Source organism: Typopeltis vanoorti, chromosome 21 (assembly GCF_054136105.1).
Source record: "Typopeltis vanoorti isolate ZY-2024b chromosome 21, IOZ_Tvanoo_1.0, whole genome shotgun sequence".
Taxonomy (NCBI): domain Eukaryota; kingdom Metazoa; phylum Arthropoda; class Arachnida; order Uropygi; family Thelyphonidae; genus Typopeltis; species Typopeltis vanoorti.
Genome location: NC_143569.1, coordinates 19,164,528 through 19,183,173, shown reverse-complemented (window position 1 = coordinate 19,183,173; position 18,646 = coordinate 19,164,528). Strand labels below are relative to the sequence as shown.

The window sequence follows — 18,646 nt, the reverse complement described above, 5'->3', positions numbered from 1 at the left end:
ATGATACTCCTAAACAAATCCAACAGAAGTCTTCAAGATACCCTAACTAAACTGAATAATGGACAATAAACTTGTATGAAAATCACCAAACAAAGATTATGAAAATAGGAACATTAAAAAACATCAACTGCATTCTGAATGGAGAATCTATAAAAGAAGTAAAGCATTTCAGCTATTTAGGTATAATATTTGTGAACATGAAACAGACAGCAGAAAAGCTGGTATAGTAGGGAGCTGAATGAATTTGTATAGAATAAGAGAGAAATTAGTCAAAACACTAAGCTAGCTACATACAAGACAGTGTTCAAACCAGTTTTAACCTATGAATCTGAGAGCCAGGTTAGAAATAAAACACTTGTTCAAAGACTAGAGACCACAGATATGAGTTCCAAAAAAAATTGGGGAAGTAAACAGGTAGTATCAATGACAGAACTGTATTAAAAATGAGGATATTAGAACAGAACTTGATATTTCAGCATTCAGTAATGTATACTATGGTCATTTCAACAGAATGGAAGAGGAAAGGTTAGCAAAAGAATTATTTATTTTTCCTACCAAGATGCAGGAAAAAGTCCCAAAGGAAGATCAAAATCTGGGTGAGTTGATATAATAAGTACCTTAGAAGACGAAAATATAATATGCAATGATATTGGAGTCCTGACATGTAACAGAATAATTTAGATGAAAACTGTTGGTAATGATATAAACTTTTCATGATCATAATATCCTGTTCATCCTTTGAGGAATCCTATCAAGAATTAGATGATGACTAGTTACTCCAGAATATCCTTATGTTCAGTTTTTCAATCAGCTGTATGACCCAGAATTCTTTTAGTTGTACTCTTTTCTCTGTTTTTAAACATTATTAGACTTCATACTTCCCAACATTTTCCAATTCTTTTTGTTTTGCTATTTTTACACATATAAGGAATAATTTTGCTTTCTGTTCTCTAAGAGCACATGATCACTTTACTATTAATGAGCTTTCTATATAATTTCTTCATTCTTACTTCTATTGTGGCTTTACAAAGCTCCTATAAGATTAATTTTTTTTGCTATATTGATTAATTAGTATATTAATAAAATGACATCAAAAATCCATAAGAACGAAGCACATGTTAACATGGAGACAGAAACCTTTGTCCAGCTGAGCAGAAGAGTTGTAGTATTAGACAATAGACCAGAAAATTAGAAAAAAAAAAAAAGTCAAGAAACAAAGAAATTCACAATGAATAACAATAAGAATAAGGTAACTCACTTAGAATATAAAAAGGGGGAGGGAGTAATACTGTATGGCAATTCAATCATGAAATTTGCGTTTGTCAATAGGAGTATAAAATAAAGTTGTGGTAAATGTAACAGAAAAGAAAATTAAAGGAAATGGTAGTACTTGTTGGAATTAATTATTTAAGTAGTCATAAATAAAATAGAGAGTATATGAAAGGATTGTTAGAAGAAGTTTGTAAATGTAAGAAAGAAAGAAGAATCAACAAAAGAAAATATAGCTGAGTAAAGGAGGACTATGATAGCAAATGAGTCAATGCAGGCTATGTAGAAGAAATGGATATGTTTTTGAATGGGCAGAGTGAGTTTGATGGTAAAAAAAACCTGTACAAGAAGAACATCCTACACTTGAATGGATTAGACATCAGAAGCCTAGAGAATTTATTTATTGCATTGAGACCTAATGCAGACAGTCAGAGCAACTGGATCATCATGGAAGGAATGGTGAGAAAGTTCAGGTATGGTATTGCAAACATTACAGTGATGTGAATGTCACTGGGCATGGTTATAAAGCTGGTGAAAGGTACCACCTTCACAAATGTATCAGCAATTTCACAAGCTTCTTTGAATTTTCTTTCATGCAAAGTTTTAGTATGATGAAGGAAAGATTAGGTGCTTTTCCAATTAATTCTATGGAATGTTTGACATGCATGATTGAAAAGGCTTGTTTTTCCCATAATGAAGGAAACATGTTTAATTTTTGTTCATCTTATCTTTTCCATAGCCGATAAAATATGGATAGAAACAAACTTCTCAGTAGCAGTCTAACTACAGCTGAAATATTAGCTCTAAAATCTCTGAAAACTAACAAAGACATCAGTATTACGAAGGCTGACAAAAGGTAATGCTACTGTCATTACCTTACTGAACAATTTACTGGTATTTGACAGCAATGCATACTAAATGGTTAACTACAATTCAAACCACATAAAAAAGAATTAGGTCACTCACTATGTGACTGACAGAAACAGTTAAAAAGCTGTTATTGTATTATACCTACATTCCTGAAATTTACAGTTTGCCAAAAATACACAACACTTCATAAACAAAATGAAGATTGTCATGTATCAGTCAGGGTTGATGCAAATGCCCTTTTCATGAGAGCCCCAATCACTTCATCCCAGTCACACAATTCTTCTCCTAGAGAATAAATTTCTGCTCAATATCGCAGCCTTCTTTGTTCATGTACTTTGCTGCTTTCTGGTTATTTCATGTTGGCAAAATAATTTCTACGCATAAAAAGAAGGTACAGCCATGTACCAGCACCTTTTCTGTAAATTTTCCAAAACCATTTCTAAGTGGACAAAGATCATGAATGGTATATTACAAAAAACGTGTGAAGAGAAAAGGAGTCTAGTTTGTGAATGTGTGGAGTGAGTTTGAAGAACAAATATAAGAGTCATCTGGAGAGGCTGCAGCTGGAAAGGAGAGTAATGAACATAGAGAATGGGTCTAAACAAGTAAGAAGCAATGCGGAAGGACATAAGAGTAAGGAAAGAGAGATTGAAGGAGTGTATAAATGGAGAAGTAGGTAGCATGAGTATGGAGAATGAGAATAGAAGTACAAAGGAAAATGAGGAGAGTCAGAATGAGAATAATCAGTGCTCAAAGAGGAAGTGAATGTATGAGTAAATAAGAAAGGAATGGCCCAAAATGTAATGGGAGCAGTTGGGTTTGGAGAGGGTTCCAGAATGGATAATGAAAGAGGTAAAATGAATAGAGCAAATGAGGTGTTGGATATGAGGAATAAGTGAGAAAAAGAATTGGTAGTGGTAGTAAGAACAAATGACTTAACTAGGAACAAGGAGAATGTAAGACTGGATATCAGGAAATTATTGAAAAGGATAAAAGATAATAGCATGATAGGAAAGACAGTCAGTGTGCTGCCCAGGAATGACAGTGATGAGATGAGGTGGAGAGCAAGGATTATGAATGATTATGTTAGCAAAAAATGTGTGAAGAGAAAGGAGTGCAGTTTGTTAATGTGTGAAATGAGTTTCAAGGATGAATTGACTGCATTTGAATAGTTTTAGTGCAAGTCATTTGGAGAGATTGCTTCTGAAAAGGAGAGTAATGAGTGCAGAGAAATCAATCTGAGCAAGTAAGAAGTGATGTGAAAGGAGTTGAAGAGTAAGGAAGGAGAGATTAAGGTGGTACTAATGAATGGAGAAGTGAGCAGCATGAGTGTAGGGAATGAGAACAAGTATGCAAGACAAACAGGGAGACTTAGGGTAGACAGGGGAACACAGCATGAAAAAGGCTGATGCTCACAGAAGGTAATAAATGTGTGTGTGTGTGTGTGTGTGTGTGGACAAGAAGAGAATGGGATGTAAGGAGAGCACTGGATTTGAGTAAGGAGAAAAAAAAACTGCTCGAGGAAGATATGGAGAAGTCACAGCTAATAAGGGTAGCAATTAAACTTGTTATAGATTCAGGAACGAGCTATTATGTTTGTACACAATGCTAGAAGTATCAGAAACAAGGAAAATGAAATGGTTGCATTAACTGAGTTTTTTCACCCAAAAATTGTTGGATAAGTGAGACATGGTTGGATGAGGATGACATCCTGACAGGAATAGAGATAGAAAGGTATGATGTTTTTCATGAAGACAGGAAGGGCAAAAAGGAAGATGGAGTGCTATTGATGGTAGAAAAAGTTATGTCCTACAAGGTAGAGATGCAGGGGAGGAATAGTGACAGTGGTTTTGAGAAAGCATAGTGTGAGACAGAGGTAAATAGAATGAAATACTTAGTCAAACTATAGACCTGATAATGTGGTGGTCATGATCATGAATGTCAATTAAAATCAACAATATTGATTGGGATGACAAGATAGCAACTGGAAGTAAAGAAAATGAATTTCTCGAGTTCTTCAGGAATAATCACTTCAGTACATAATGGAGGGCACATGAGGACTTCTGTGAGGAAAAGATATATGTGGAACTACAGGGTTGGTGATTATGAGAAGCTCAGGAGACTTGTAGTGGTAAGGTGGAAAGAAGATCAAATGTTGCTTGGGTGCTATTTAAGAACTATCTAATAGAAGTAATGTTTAAATGTGTTCGAAAGGACAGAAAGTTAAATAAGGTAGGTGTGAAAAGATTAAGCATGCAGTTATGGAGGCAACATAAGATGAGTGGTAATGATCAATTTCATGAAGAATACAAAGAACAGGCAATGAGGGCAATTTGGTTGGTAAGGGTAGCAAAATTGCAGTATGAGCAGCAGTTAGCTAACAAAGAGCTAAGAAACCCTAGGGAGTTCTTTCAATATGTAGCTAGTAAAAAAAAAAAAAAAGATAGGATGACATTGATTGGAGAAAATGGTTTAAGGACAACTACTGTGGAGGATATAGTTGAGATGAGCAGTTCATAAAGGTCTTTCTTCCTTGTAAATGTAACATCATGGAGAGTTCAAGATTATGTTAGCTATTTTATCTCTTGCTCACTCAGAGTGAGCAAGAGATGAAATATTCACTATGGATAACAGGATGTCTTACTGACAGATATCGAAAAATAGTATATAGGGAAATGTGAGTTTGCAAGATTTAAGGTGATCTGTTTGTTGAGGCTTAAGTGCTGTGAAGAATTCATGTTAGAGGTTTAATGGAATATTAACAGCACTGAGAAAGGATTAAAACTAATTTTAATACTTCCAATATTTTTGTCTCCGTCACAGAGACATCTTCAGTTTTTGTAATCCCCGAAGATGTCTCTGTGACGGAGACGAAATATTGGAAGTATTAAAATTAGTTTTAATCCTTTCTCAGTGCTGTTAATATTCCATTAAACCTCTAACATGAATTTAAGGTGATCAGTGGTGTACCCCAAGGATCAGCTCTTGGTCCATTGTTAGTCAGTCTTTACATTAATAACACTAAGAAGGATCTGACAGAAGAGATACAACTATTTGTTGATCAGGAATGCAGCTCTTACAGCATGATTTGAATAGGATGGAATTGTGGCACATGAAAATGGCAATCAGTTCAGGGTTAGTAAATGTAAAGTTGTGCACTTTAGTATGATGTTATATCCAATGTCATTATGCTAGAAGAAATTGATCAAGCTATGGATCTTGGAGTTTTTGTAGATAGGAAGTTGAAGTTTAAGGGCCATATCTTGAAGATTGCAAATAAAATTCAAGAGGATAATTGCAATACTGAAATGAACCTTGTTATGTAAAGATAAGGAAGTCCATTATTAAATGAAATCTTGTATCAAGGTCTTGTAAAGACCTTGATACAAGATTTCATTTTATCTTTTTATAAGACCTCACTTGGGCTGTTGTGTGCAGGTCTGGTCTCTTTCTGTGGTGATGCTGATAGAGCAATGGAGGAAGAGAGAGGGAGAGATAGAGAGAGAAATAAAGAGAGAGTGTTAAACATGATATCTGGCTGGATTGTAAAATACAAATTAAGAACTTGTAGACTGCAGACAGGACAAAGAGAAGTGACATAAATGATACTCACAGTCTTGAAAAAGGAGTATACAGGATATCAGTAGATGGAATTCTTTATTTTACAGAGGGTGGGAAGAGGATGAGAGGGCATCCTCATCCATGGAAGTTGAGAATGAAAATAGTGAAGGAGGAGGCAAGCTAGATTTTTCTCTCATAGAGTGGTGTGTGTGTGTGTGGGAATGGATTATCATTTCAGGTGGTGAGTGCAGGTGATGTGAATGTATTCAGGGTATGCCAGCTGGTGCAGGTGATATGTGGCCTCCTTTGATGAGTCTGTCTCCCTAGAGGTCTCTCTTAATAATAATATGTTGAAGGAGGTAAAGGAAATAAGAGATTTGGGGGAGATAGTGGATAGAATCTAAAATTTTGAGAAGATATTTAAAATTGAGAGACTAGCACAACAGATTCTAGTAATGATGCAGAGGACACTGACATGTTGAAGTAAAGAGATTCTGGTTTGACTGTAGAAAGCCTTAAGCCACACATCAACTAGTCTGTATTGATTTGGTCATCTGGTTTTCAAATGGAAGATCTATTAGAAAGGGTCCAGAGATGATTGACCAAGATGGTTTCTGGTCTCTAGAATGTTTAGTATGAAAATAGGTTGAGAATATGCAATTTAGAGTCTAGTTGATATTGGAGGATATGACAGAGACCTTAAGTTGATAAGAGGTTCTTATCAGATTAATTCTTAAGAGGTTTATCATAGAATTGTGGGAGATATGTGGGGAAGGAGAAAAGAGATCATCCCTGGAAGCTGTACATGGAGACTAATTAAAGGAGTGAGAAGCAGGCTTTTTTTTTGCATGGAGAGTAGTTGAAAATGATTGGAATACACTGCCTGAGTGCAAATATATTTAAGACACTATGATGAACTGTGTGTGTGTGTGACACACACACACACACCAGGGCTTCACATGATGAATCTGAATCAATGGAGGTCTGAAGAACTAGCTTTTCTTTTTGTGTTCCATTACTACTGTATATTACAACAGCATAATATATTATAAATTATTCAGTTTCACCTCAGCAATTTTAGTAATATAATATATTTTAAAAATTTTTATTTTTATGTGAATCCTACCTAAGAAAGTTAGTAAACCTTTCAGGAAAAGTATATTAATACTGTGGGGTAATGATTACACAATTCAAAAATCATGCTTTAGAATCCAAACTGAACATTTTCCAAGCCACTTCAGGGCTTTAATAAGTAGGACATGCATGGGCAATAAAATTTAGCTATCAGATAATGATGTTCACAAACATCCATTACTGCAGGATTCAAACCCCATTATTGATTGTGTAGTGGAGTTGCTACAAACTTGGCCATCAAGACCAGCATTACATTATAATGATCACTATAAATTTATGAATTTTAAACAATTAAACCACCAAAAAAGGGATTTGCAATGCATAGAAATACTAGAATTTCTAGTATTTGTATGCATAGAAATACTAGAATTTTGATATAAGTTAAAAAGCAAAGCTATTTTATGATGACTATTTAATTAAGGAAGGATTATTAATTTGACACACCTGCATGCATTTTTTGAAGGTAAATATGGATATAACTCAATACAGAACTTGATCAGAGCTGAGCCAGCTTATAATTAGAAGTACTGAACACAGATAACCAATAACTGAGCATAGAAATACTTATCAGATAGCCAAAAAACATGCATGAAACCAATGAGGAGAAAATGAATTACACAGATTTGAAAGAAATGAAAATAAATGACAAAAAACCTTTATATACATGGCAAGCCAGCAACATGACTGTGTGCTACCCATTTCATTTTAAAGCATCATCTATTTTAAAACGAAACAGCCAGCACATAATTTGATATTAAATATTAGGAGCATCATGAAGTCAGATAACTTTCAATACTAGAACTTTACATTAATATCAGCATAATACTTCTCTGTTAATGATTGAAAAATAATTTCATTTGAGGATATTATAGTAGACAATTTTACAGGAGTTGGGGAAAAAGCATTGCTAATACCAAAAGATCAAAGAAATTAAGTATTTTTTCTTTCCTTTAATCTATCTGTATATGCTATCTCAAAATTAAAAAACTGCTTTAAGAAAACTAGCCTTTATAATTATTTAACATGAACTGCACAACTATCAAACATTCTTACACTGATTTAAGTGTCTATTCTACTTGCTGCTGAAAGTTCTTGATCTTGAAGGTACTGATGAGCATAGAGCTTTTGTTTCTTTGCAGGTGGCCCTATAAAAGTACATTAGAGCATCAAAAGTTATTTTGCTATACATATATATATATACGGATCAACTTTTTCAGGTATCACAATCAAAGAAATATACAAAAAATAACAAGAGACTTAAAAATTGCATTAACAGTACTAGTACAAAAGACAGTAGTACATTTTGAAAACAGTAATGTGAGCTTGAGTTCCAAATAAAAGTTAACTATATATATATATATACACGCACACACTCATGAGCAGTTGAATTAGAGATACCTGCCGTGTGACAGGGATGTCATCAGACCTACTGACCGTCTGAGCAATAGTCGAGCACAGAATGGGGAAAACTCGAGATCTCAGTGAATTTGATTGCGGCCAGATAGTCAGAGCCAGACGTATGGGGCACGCCATCTCCAAAGTCGTGCAGGCACTGGGCTTTTCATGGGCCACTGTGTCAAGAGTGTACTGTGAGTACATGGAATCGGGTAAAACCACGGCCGCCAGGGAAAACTGCCATGATGTACAATGTGTCGATGACAGGGAACGGTGTCAGCTAGTAACAGCAGATAGATGAGCCACAGTGATGCAGATTACTCACCAATTCAATGCTGGACGTGCGAGCAGCCACACCATCCAGAACCATCTCCTCGCTATATGGTACAGAAGCCACTGCCCGACTAGGGTACCTCTGCTCACCGCACGTCACAAGGCACAAAGATTAGCATGGTGCATGAACACCGCCAATGAACCCTCGACGCATGGAAAATGGTCGGCTGGATTGATGCGAGGTATACGTTGGTACATGCTGATGGCAGGGTACAAGTGCGTTGCCAAGCACATGAAGCGATGGATCCCTTGTGTCAGCAGGGTACAGTTCAGGCCAGTGGTGGTATCCTTGTATGGGGACTGTTTACGTGGGATGAAATGGGCCCCCTGGTACATCTACATCGTCCCTCACTGGCAAATGATACAGGGACCTGCTGTCAGATCATGTGCACCCATTTCTGTGCCTACAGCACCCTGCAGGAGACCTGTACCCACAGCAAGACAATGCACCGGTCCACCACTCCCAAATTGTGGCCAAGTGGGTGGATGACCACTCCATGGACATGAGGATGCTTGGCTCTGTCCTTCCTTTGTTTCTAATTGATTCTGTCTCCCTATGTGTCCGTTCAAGTCTCCTCCAACAATCACCATCTCGTTTTCTTCCAGTTCCCTCATTTCTTCATCAAGCACGTTCCAGAATTCATCTTTCTCTTCTGCTGTACAGCCAACTTGTGGGGCGTATACACATAAGACGACCAGCTGCTCTTCTCCAAGACCCAGTTTCATTTGCATGATCCTGTCGTTCCTCCTACCCACTTCCAGTACTTCGCCTTTCATTCTGCCACACACCACAATTCTGACACCATTTCTTCCCTCTTTATTCGCTCCAGAGTAGAACAATTTATACCCATCTCCTAGTTCCTTCGCCTTTTCTCCCTTCCACCTTGTTTCCTGCACGCATAAAATGTCCAACTTCCTCTTCCTCATCACATCTGCCACCTCTCTTCCAGTCATGCTTCCAACATTCAACATTCTCTCCACTTGCTGGGCTCGCTTCTTTAACCGCAACTGCCCTTGATGCAGTAGCCCTCGTCCACTTCTCACAGCTGTAGGGCGATGTGGCTGTGCGTTGCTTAAGGGATATGCCCTAGCCCTTGTATCACTTTCTTTTCGACTCATTCAATCATATCTAGAGCTGGCAGTTAAGTTTTATGACTTAATGCCCTTCCTGACGTCAACCCTCGCCATTTATCCGGGCTTGGGACCGGCACCTATTGGGGCTAACTTGCCCCCTTCGATGGCTGCAATAGGCGAAATGACATAGCAAGATAGGAAAGATTTACCCCTAGCCCTTGAATACTCTAACAGCATTGGGGATAAGGAGCAAGAAGAGAAGAAAGAAGGGTAGAGGACCAGTCTACAGATAATATAACAGATGTATATTACATGAAGTAAGGCATGATCCAGTCAGGTACCTCAGGTTTGCCATGCTCATACTCACTAAAGTGAGCCCATGATGTAAAATCCATGCAAATTAATATGATAAAAACCAACATACTACATTGTGATTAAAAAAAAAAAAAAAAAAAAATCACATGATAGATTTACTCACCAATTATACTTAACAGCACTGGTAAGAAGATTAAGCTATGTACTGTTCCAAAGGCTATAATACCAAGGTACATACGAAAATAAAAAACTTGGAAAATTTGAGATTTGGCAAAGGCCAAGGTCAGAATGCCACAGTCTGTTAATGTGATACCTGAGAGCACCTAGAAATAATTACAAAAACCTTTTAGTGTATCAAAATATAAGATTTTTTTTCTTCATTTTTATTTACTTTTGTTGAAGCATGTTGAGGAAGATATTAGTTTTCAATAAGTTCTGTGCACAATAAAATCTTAAGAAAAAATTTTTAGCAAAATTCTTAGGAACTTGAAGATTGAATTCTGCTGAACTTTTGTTATAGTTTAGATTTATTATGTAAAAGAAACTTTCCTATTTTCTAAATGATTTCAAAAATTGTTTAAAACATTTAATTTCATAAACAAGACTATGACTGGTGAGTATGACACTGAACTTTTCTTTCCAGTCACTCACTATGACAAATTTAATCCTATAAATTAATAAAATGGATCAGTACAAATAGCTATACTGAGGGAATAGCTATTTGTACATATCCAATTTATTTTGGAATCAATTATTGGATGGTGTGTGAGTGGAGAGAGAGAGAATTAAAATTATCAACTCATTATGAAACTGTTAATATTGATAGAAGCATTAGTAAAGGAAGGAAATAATTAAGAATAGCCTGCTACAGTAGCATAACTCAATCTGAACAGTCTACACATAAAAAAAATAATTAATAAATAATTAATAAAAAGAAGAAAGTTGGAAAAATGCCTGTTAATTTCTGAGAAAAATCATGCCAGGAACAACTAATAAATATATATACATCCTCTGTAAAAAAGGAACTGAATTTTTGATAGAAAATAAAACACAGGCCAATTATAATTATAAAAATCATTTATTTCAATCAATATACTCTCTCTCTCAACTTCGATACAGCATTTGGCACGGTCAATTAATTCGTTAAATGAGTTTTTTTATATCGGTTTTTGGGATACTGTTGAGGGTACTGCCGCTTGAACATTTTCAATGGTGCCATATTGCTTTCCTTTCATCGCAAATGAAGTCACAGGGTGCTAAATCAGGTGAACACAGCGAGTGATCAACCACACAAACTTGGTTTTTGCTCAAAATTGTCTCATAATGTTCGAATGATGAGATGGTGTATTATCGTGCAAAAGTGACCAGCTGCCTGCATCACCGACGAATTCTCGCTATCAATCGCTTCAAAACTTCAAGAAAAAACTCACCATTGGCCATGCGGAATGAATTTTTTGTGGATAATGCCCTTGGAATTGTAGAAACAAATCAGTACCGTCTTTACTTTTGACTTCTCCAAGTGACTTTTTTTTTTTTTTTTTTTGAATGGCCCCCTCTTCTGGTGGTTTCTACTCAGCACTCTGTTTCATGCTCATACTCAAAACACCACGTTTTGCCACTAATAATGGTCGTTTCAAGGAAGTTTGAATCCTTACAAGCAGTTTTAATGAGGTCCTTGCAGTGTTCAATTCGATACATTTTTTGGTCGTCAGTCAACTTGTGGGGAACAAATCGTGAATTCAGTTTACAAAGGCCCAAACTCTCGGTCAAAATGTGTTGCACAGTTGATTTTGGAATCCTCCAATTCATCTTCAATCAATCTCACCGACGATTTTGGGTTTTCTTTGATGAAATCACACACTTTCTGGATGTTAACTTCACTCAGTCCAGTTTTTGAATGGCCCAGCTTTTCGTCGTCCTCAAGTGTCTCACGACCACTTTGAAATTGCTTAAGCCACTCGTAAACTTGAGTACGGGATAAGCATTCATCACCGTATGCTTTTTGAAGCATTTGTTGCATTTTGGTAAAACGTTTACAGAGTTTAACAAAAAAGTCAATCGCAGCTCTCTTTTGAAACTCATTTTTAAACTGTTCGTCAAAACAGTCACTCTGGGCACTATAACTCAGCTTCTAATGAAACAAATGTCATAAACAGTTGACACAACACTAGTGAAGGTTGCCATTTTTGACAACAAAAAGAAACAACAGGTGGCACCACTAGTTTCTTCTATTTTCGAAAAATTCAGTTTCTTTTTGAACAGAGGGTGTATAATTCACTAAAAATCTATAGTACCATACATAGACGGGATCCAAAGTTCAATAAGATATGTTTTTGTTTCCATTAAGAGTAGATATAAGAGTTACTGCTGTTTTTCAAATATACTTCATAATATTCAGCTGGTGATATACTTCCTAATATTTAGCAAGAATAAATCTAAGTTAGCATTTTCCTAACTTTCCATTAATCCCATTCCTGAAAGAAGAATTTGAAAAACTTCAAATGAAAATTTTCCCTGCCACCAAGAACTCCTTTAGTCAGGAGAATTAATCACATGGGAGTTAAATGGATAAAGAACACTTTAACATAAAGTGTAAAGTTATACAATTCAGATAGAGGGCATTATAGGTAGGATATCATAACAATGCATAAAAAAGAATGTTGTGGATTGGAAAAGAAGATATCATGAGAAGAGGATGAGACTTAGCAGTATAAAACAGCAGTGTAGGAGAGTGATGAAGGAGAAATCAGCCTATGAACAGAAAAGAAGTTAGTGAAACAGGTTAAGAAATTTTTAGAGAATTTTATCATAATGTAGCAAGTAAAATGAAGAATGACTTGTAGAAAGCTAGCATTGGTAGAAAAGTGTCAGAAAGAGAGTTAGTAATGTCCCTGACCTCGTTGTTTACCTTGAATCTCAGCACATTCATGAATCATAAATTTATTATGTATTTCTGGCTTACTCAAAATTAAAAAAAGAATTTTTTTTTTTTTCATATTCGAACACAAGTGGTATAGCAGTAAGTAATTGGTACATTATTTACAATAAATTAGGATACATTATAAATGAGAACAGCTTAAATTTGGTAGGTGAATTATACAGGGAATAATAAGTAAAATACTAAGAAAAATAAACTATACGTAAGTTATATACAATAAATATGGTCGGATGTTAGTCTAGAGTGCTTAAGGGTCAAAGCTGCATAACTGAGAGGAGACCTTCACATAGCTTTAAAGGAATGCGGTAAATCGACCAGGGCTTCTCACCTAATGTCCAATCCTCACCTTCTTGTGGTGCACCCTGTTTGTATCTACCTGGATACTGAACGAACGGGGATGCGCTTATTAGCTTAAACCAAAATACAAAATGATGTTACAACAAGACAAAATTTCATACTGGCTGGGGCCATGCCCGGTTAAAAAAGGCCCCTTTTGTTTTCACCAGGGAACCAGGGCGAACAGCGAAAAGTCAGCTACTGGAACAAATCTGAAAACACACCCCAACTCAACATCACCAGAGTTAAAGATCGGTACTATCAACATAAGAAGCCTGAATGGCAAAGAAATGGAGCTAGCTGAGGAACTAGATAAGTACCAGATCGACATAATACGGGTGACTGAAACAAAAAAGACAAAAACTGGTGAGATCTTTCTGAGCAATAAATACAAAATGTTATATTCAGGCAATGACAATCAAGGAAAAGAAGGAGTAGCCATAGTATTCAACACAAAATACGAGGCTAATCTTCTTGAATGGCAGGTAGTCTCAAGTAGAGTAATGTGGGCAAATATGAGAATGGGGAACGGGACAATGAGACTTATTTGTGCTTATTTTACCTTAGTAGAACCTTCCCACAGAAGGTTCTACTAAGGTAAAAGTGGAGGAATTTTTTAAGGCTTTAGAAAAAGCAACTGACACAATGAAAAAGGAAAAGTTGGTCCTTGTTGGGGATCAAAATAGCAGAGTAGGAAATGATTGACAGACATACAAAAATATTTTGGGAAAATTTGGAGAAAAGAGCAAAGCTAATACTAATGGCAAATACTTGTTGGATTTCTGCTCAGGACATGGACTGGTTATTACTAACACCATGTTCCAACATAAAAATGTGCACAAATTCACATAGGGGAGAGGAGGCAAGGAATAAGAAAAGTCTCATTGACTACGTTATTGTTGATAGTGATGTTTTCACCCTGGCGCAGTATATCAGTGTGCAGAGGATTTGAAATTGGAAGTGATCACTATTTAGTCTTGAGCAGGATAAAACTGAATTTCATATTGAAAAGAATAACATGAAAGTTTGAAAGTGAATAAAAGTTGAGCAGCTCTCAGATGTGAACGGTAGACTAAAATACACAAAGATTATTGAAGAAAAAATGAAAGAGTTTGAGAACAGGAACCAAACCTTGGAGATTCAGTGGCAAGCCTTGAAGAAAACCCTGATTGATTCAGCCAGAGAGGCATGTGGTGAGGTTGTCTGCAAGGATAGAAAAATCAGAACTTCATTGGTGGACACAGGAAGTTAAAGAGACAGTGGAAAAGAAGTTAAAGAAAAAAGAAGGAAGCATATCAAAAGTTCCTGGCAAATAAGTCAGCTTGTGCTCTTAGAGAATACAGAGACAAATGTAAGAAAGCTAAACACTGTAAAACTAGCTAAACAAAAGTCATGGGAGGACTTTGGCAAGAACCTAGAAAATAAATATCAAGAAGATGGCAAGATATTCTGGAGGTTGTTGAAGAATCTCAGAAATTGAGGAAAGAGTGCTGTAAAAGGAGTTAGAGATGATAAAGGTGACATGAAAATGGGAGAAAAAGATATCCTTGAAGTATGGAGTAATTTGAAAAATTGCTAAATGAAACAAGCAGTGATTGCACAGTGGTAAAAAACACTCAACAGGCATACAGTCAGGAATACATATCCATATTTGAAATGTGGAGAGGCAGCAGGAGTAGATGATATTCGACCAGAAATGTTGAAGTATGATGGTATAAAAGTCTTACAGTGGCTGCACTGCATAGTTCAGACGGCCTGGACAAAGGGACGAATTCCCGATGACTGGAGTAGAGCTCTCATAGTACCCATATATAAAAAGGGAAATAAAACTTAATGTGAGAATTACAGAGGTGTTTCCCTACTGAGTGTTCCTGACAAGATCTAGGCAAGCATACTTGAGAAACGGTTGAGAAAAATTGTGGAAGAAAAGCTTGGTGAAGAACAAGCTGGATTCAGGCCAAATAGAGGCTGTCAGGATCAGATCTTCACTTCACGACAAATAGTTGAGAAATCATGGGAATATAACAAAGATCTGTTTTAAGTTTTGCAATCTGGAAATCCTGATATTCGCTGTAAACTCTCCTACTTTGGCCAAACAGGCAGGACAGCAAATATCAGAATTTCGAAAAACAAAGACTACATCCGGTTTCACCAGTACAGCCACTCTGGGCTTGCAGACCATGCTCTGGATACTCGCAACAGAATACATTGGAAGAAAGCCAAAGTAATACACCGCAGCAAGTTTAAGTATGAAAAATTATTCATAGAATCTGCCTCAGCTCTAAAAAACGTTCCAAACTTCACCAAATTTGGGTGCATGAGGCTGCCCCATTGGGAGACTTACATCATGAGAACATTGGTCCAATGGCCAGGCCAACCCAATATAGCCCGCTAGGGGGCATCATTAGGACTTTAGGAACAACTATAGTTTCTTATCTTCAGCCTCATTTGCTTTTTTGTAGTGCCTGCATGCACGTGTCATATTTGTATGTTCCCATGAAGATGACAATGTGACGTTGCCGAAATATAGGAAGTATTTATTAAATTTCTTTAAATTAATATTCCAGTATATGTTGTAAATTCCTTAAATAATTTAATAGTCATGAATAAATTCATGGAATAAGAGAGAAATTAGTCAGAACACTAAATTAGCTGTATACAAGACAGAGTTCAAACCAGCTTTAACTTATGGATCTGAGAGCTGGGTCAGAAGTAACACACTTGACCAAAGACTAGAGACTGCAGATATGAGTCCTGAGAAAGATCATGGGCACGAACAAATGGCATCAATGGAGGCTATTAGGAAAGGACATCGTCAGCATCCAGGAATGTGTTAGCAGAGTTAATCTCAGGTGATATTGTCATTTAAATAGAATGGGCAAGGAAAGATTAGCAAAACAAGTGTTTCCTACTAGGAAAATGACCCAGAGGAAGACCAAGATATAGGTGAATTGATACAGTAAAAAGTGCCTTAGATGAGAGAAATATAAGATTTGAGAATGTTGTAGTCTTGAAAAGTAACAGACTGATTTGGAGAAAAATTGTAGATAGGAAGTTAGTAATGATGTAAATTTTTCATGTAGTACTATCATATCCTGTACGCCCCTTGAGAGTACATGGCAGGAATTTGATAATGATGAGAAATTCATTTGAAGTTCATGAAAGTTTATGGGCACTCTTCTCCTTCATTTTCGACAATTAAGAAATGGGCTGCTGAGTTTAAACATGATCGTACCAGCTTTGAAGATGATCCACATGGATGTCCAAAAAGTGTAACACCACCATAAATCGTTGATCAAGTGCACAATATGGTATTGGATACTGGCGAGTCAAAGTGCATGAAATTGCTGAGACTATAGGCATTTTAAAAGAACATGTAGGATATAATTTGCATGGAGAATTGCAAATGAAAAAGCTTTGTGCAAAATGGGTGCCATGCTTGCTCACAGCAGATCAAAAACACACACATATGAAAATCTCTGAACAATGCTTGGAGTGTTTTAACAAGAATAAAACTGATTTTGTGTGTCTATTTATTACTATGGATGATCTTGGATTCACCATTACACACCAGAATCCAAACAGCAGTGAAAACAGTGGACAGAAGTTGTTCGGCTCCAAAGAAGACAAAGTCGGTTCCGTCAGCAGGTAAGGTCATGGCATCGATGTTTTGGGATGCTGAAGGCATTTTGTTTATTAATTATCTTGAAAAGGGTAAAACAATAACCGGGGAATAATATTCCCCGGTTATTGTTTTAACCAGACTTGAGAAAAGACCCAGTTTGCAGAAGAAAAAAATCATCTTTCATGAATCATCAAATTCATTTCTGCACTATGAATTGTTGGAACATCCACCTTATTCCCCATATTTGGCTCCCTCTGGCTTCTATCTCTTCCTTGCTGGTCAGCATTTTTCTTCGAATCAAGAGGTCATTGCAGCTGTAGAGGGGTATTTTGCAGATCTTACTGAGAACCACTAAATGGACGGGATAATGGTGCTGGAGCATCGCTGGAATAAATGTATTAGTCTTAAGGGAGATTATGTTGAAAAATAAAAATTATTTTGAAATTATAAATTTGTTTTTTAATTGCTAGGCTGAGAATTTTTCAGGTGACCCTCATATCCCCCCCCCCTTTCCTCCCAGATTGATTTTTTTTCATCATGTACAGAATGGAAGTTTGAAAATTTAAAACTGCATAAGGACTTTATAATAGCCCCTGTATATCTGCATTTCTTGACAAGGTTTTTACCTCTGGTGGTTTGTTAATTGTACTGAATATTAGTTAATGTTATACTGGTGGATAATAGAAAAAAATGAATTGAAAGAAAGTATGCTTCATCTCTTCCCAAGAAACTGTCAACCTCTCTAACCCATGCCAAGAGAAAATCCTATTATTATTATTAAGGACTTCAATGGGGTCACAAAACTCACTATGGGGATGCCCACTCTGGACAACACAAAATCTATATACTGCTCCTTAAATCTGCTTAGTCTGCAAATTCAGCACCTCACCAGGCATGATTCCATGGTCCAACTACACTCCATGCAATAAAGCAAGTTCTCAGTCTCTTACTCATCATTTTCAACTTCCATGGATAGTTCCGTGTCCTTGGTCTACTATATGAAAAATCTTTCTAGTGCAAATCCTGCAATTACTCCTACATCTTCTACTACCAAATTCTGTAGTTGGCATGCTCTTAGTCTATCCTCATAAAAGACGTTCGTACAGTCCTGATATAATTTTTGTTATCTGTCTCTGTAGGCTTTCCAAGATTACTTCATTCCCTTGAAATCCTAGTGACCAGATTTGAGCATAATAATAATTTAGATGTGGTCTGATCAAGCTTTTACACAATGCAATCACTACTCATCTCTGCCTGCCAAAGCTCTTTTTAGTATTGCAGTGATCCTCTGGGTTACCTTTGCCAACTATGCAATATGTTCCCTGAACTTCGAAATTTTATTGACTATCACCCCAAGATTTCTTGCTTCTCCCACTTCCCCTAGTATAGTCCCACCAATAGAGTATGTAACCGCCCATTGTTGACTCCCAACTTTCAACTCAAATTTGTGAGTTGGCAAAGGATTGGATAATTCAGAAGATACTTCAGGAATAATCCTTCAGAACCCAATAAGCAGGGTGTGGTGTTTCACGCATGGGAAACGAAATTCATCTACTGCCTAAAGACATTCACTAACATCTATGCCCATGGCAGGATTTAAATGCATAGCTTACTAGCTGGAAAGTGGATATGTTAGCAATTGGTCCAACTAGGATGGCAAAAAACTAGACATCTATGACAGGTCAGCAACAAACAAGAAAAGTGAAATTTCTTGGGTTTTGAGAAGGCAATATTTATGCCTCCAATCTTTTTTAAAGTTATTCTAAATTCTGAGTTCAAAACTAGTGTTCCATGAG

The 18,646-nt window shown here is 36.5% G+C and overlaps 1 protein-coding gene across 2 annotated transcripts in view; it reads right to left on the bottom strand.

Moving 5' to 3' along the window:
* Positions 1-18,646, bottom strand: part of LOC150094659 (NPC intracellular cholesterol transporter 1-like) — a 495,369-nt gene that overhangs the window by 13,894 nt on the left and 462,829 nt on the right. For both annotated transcript variants that reach the window (XM_090411343.1, XM_090411344.1), the window contains 2 exons: positions 10,115-10,274; positions 7,888-7,979 (listed from right to left, as the gene is read on the bottom strand). In XM_090411343.1, coding sequence (XP_090267469.1) covers positions 7,894-7,979; positions 10,115-10,274 — 246 coding nt within the window. In that variant the 3' untranslated portion in view covers positions 7,888-7,893. The remainder of the gene's footprint in view (positions 1-7,887; positions 7,980-10,114; positions 10,275-18,646) is intronic.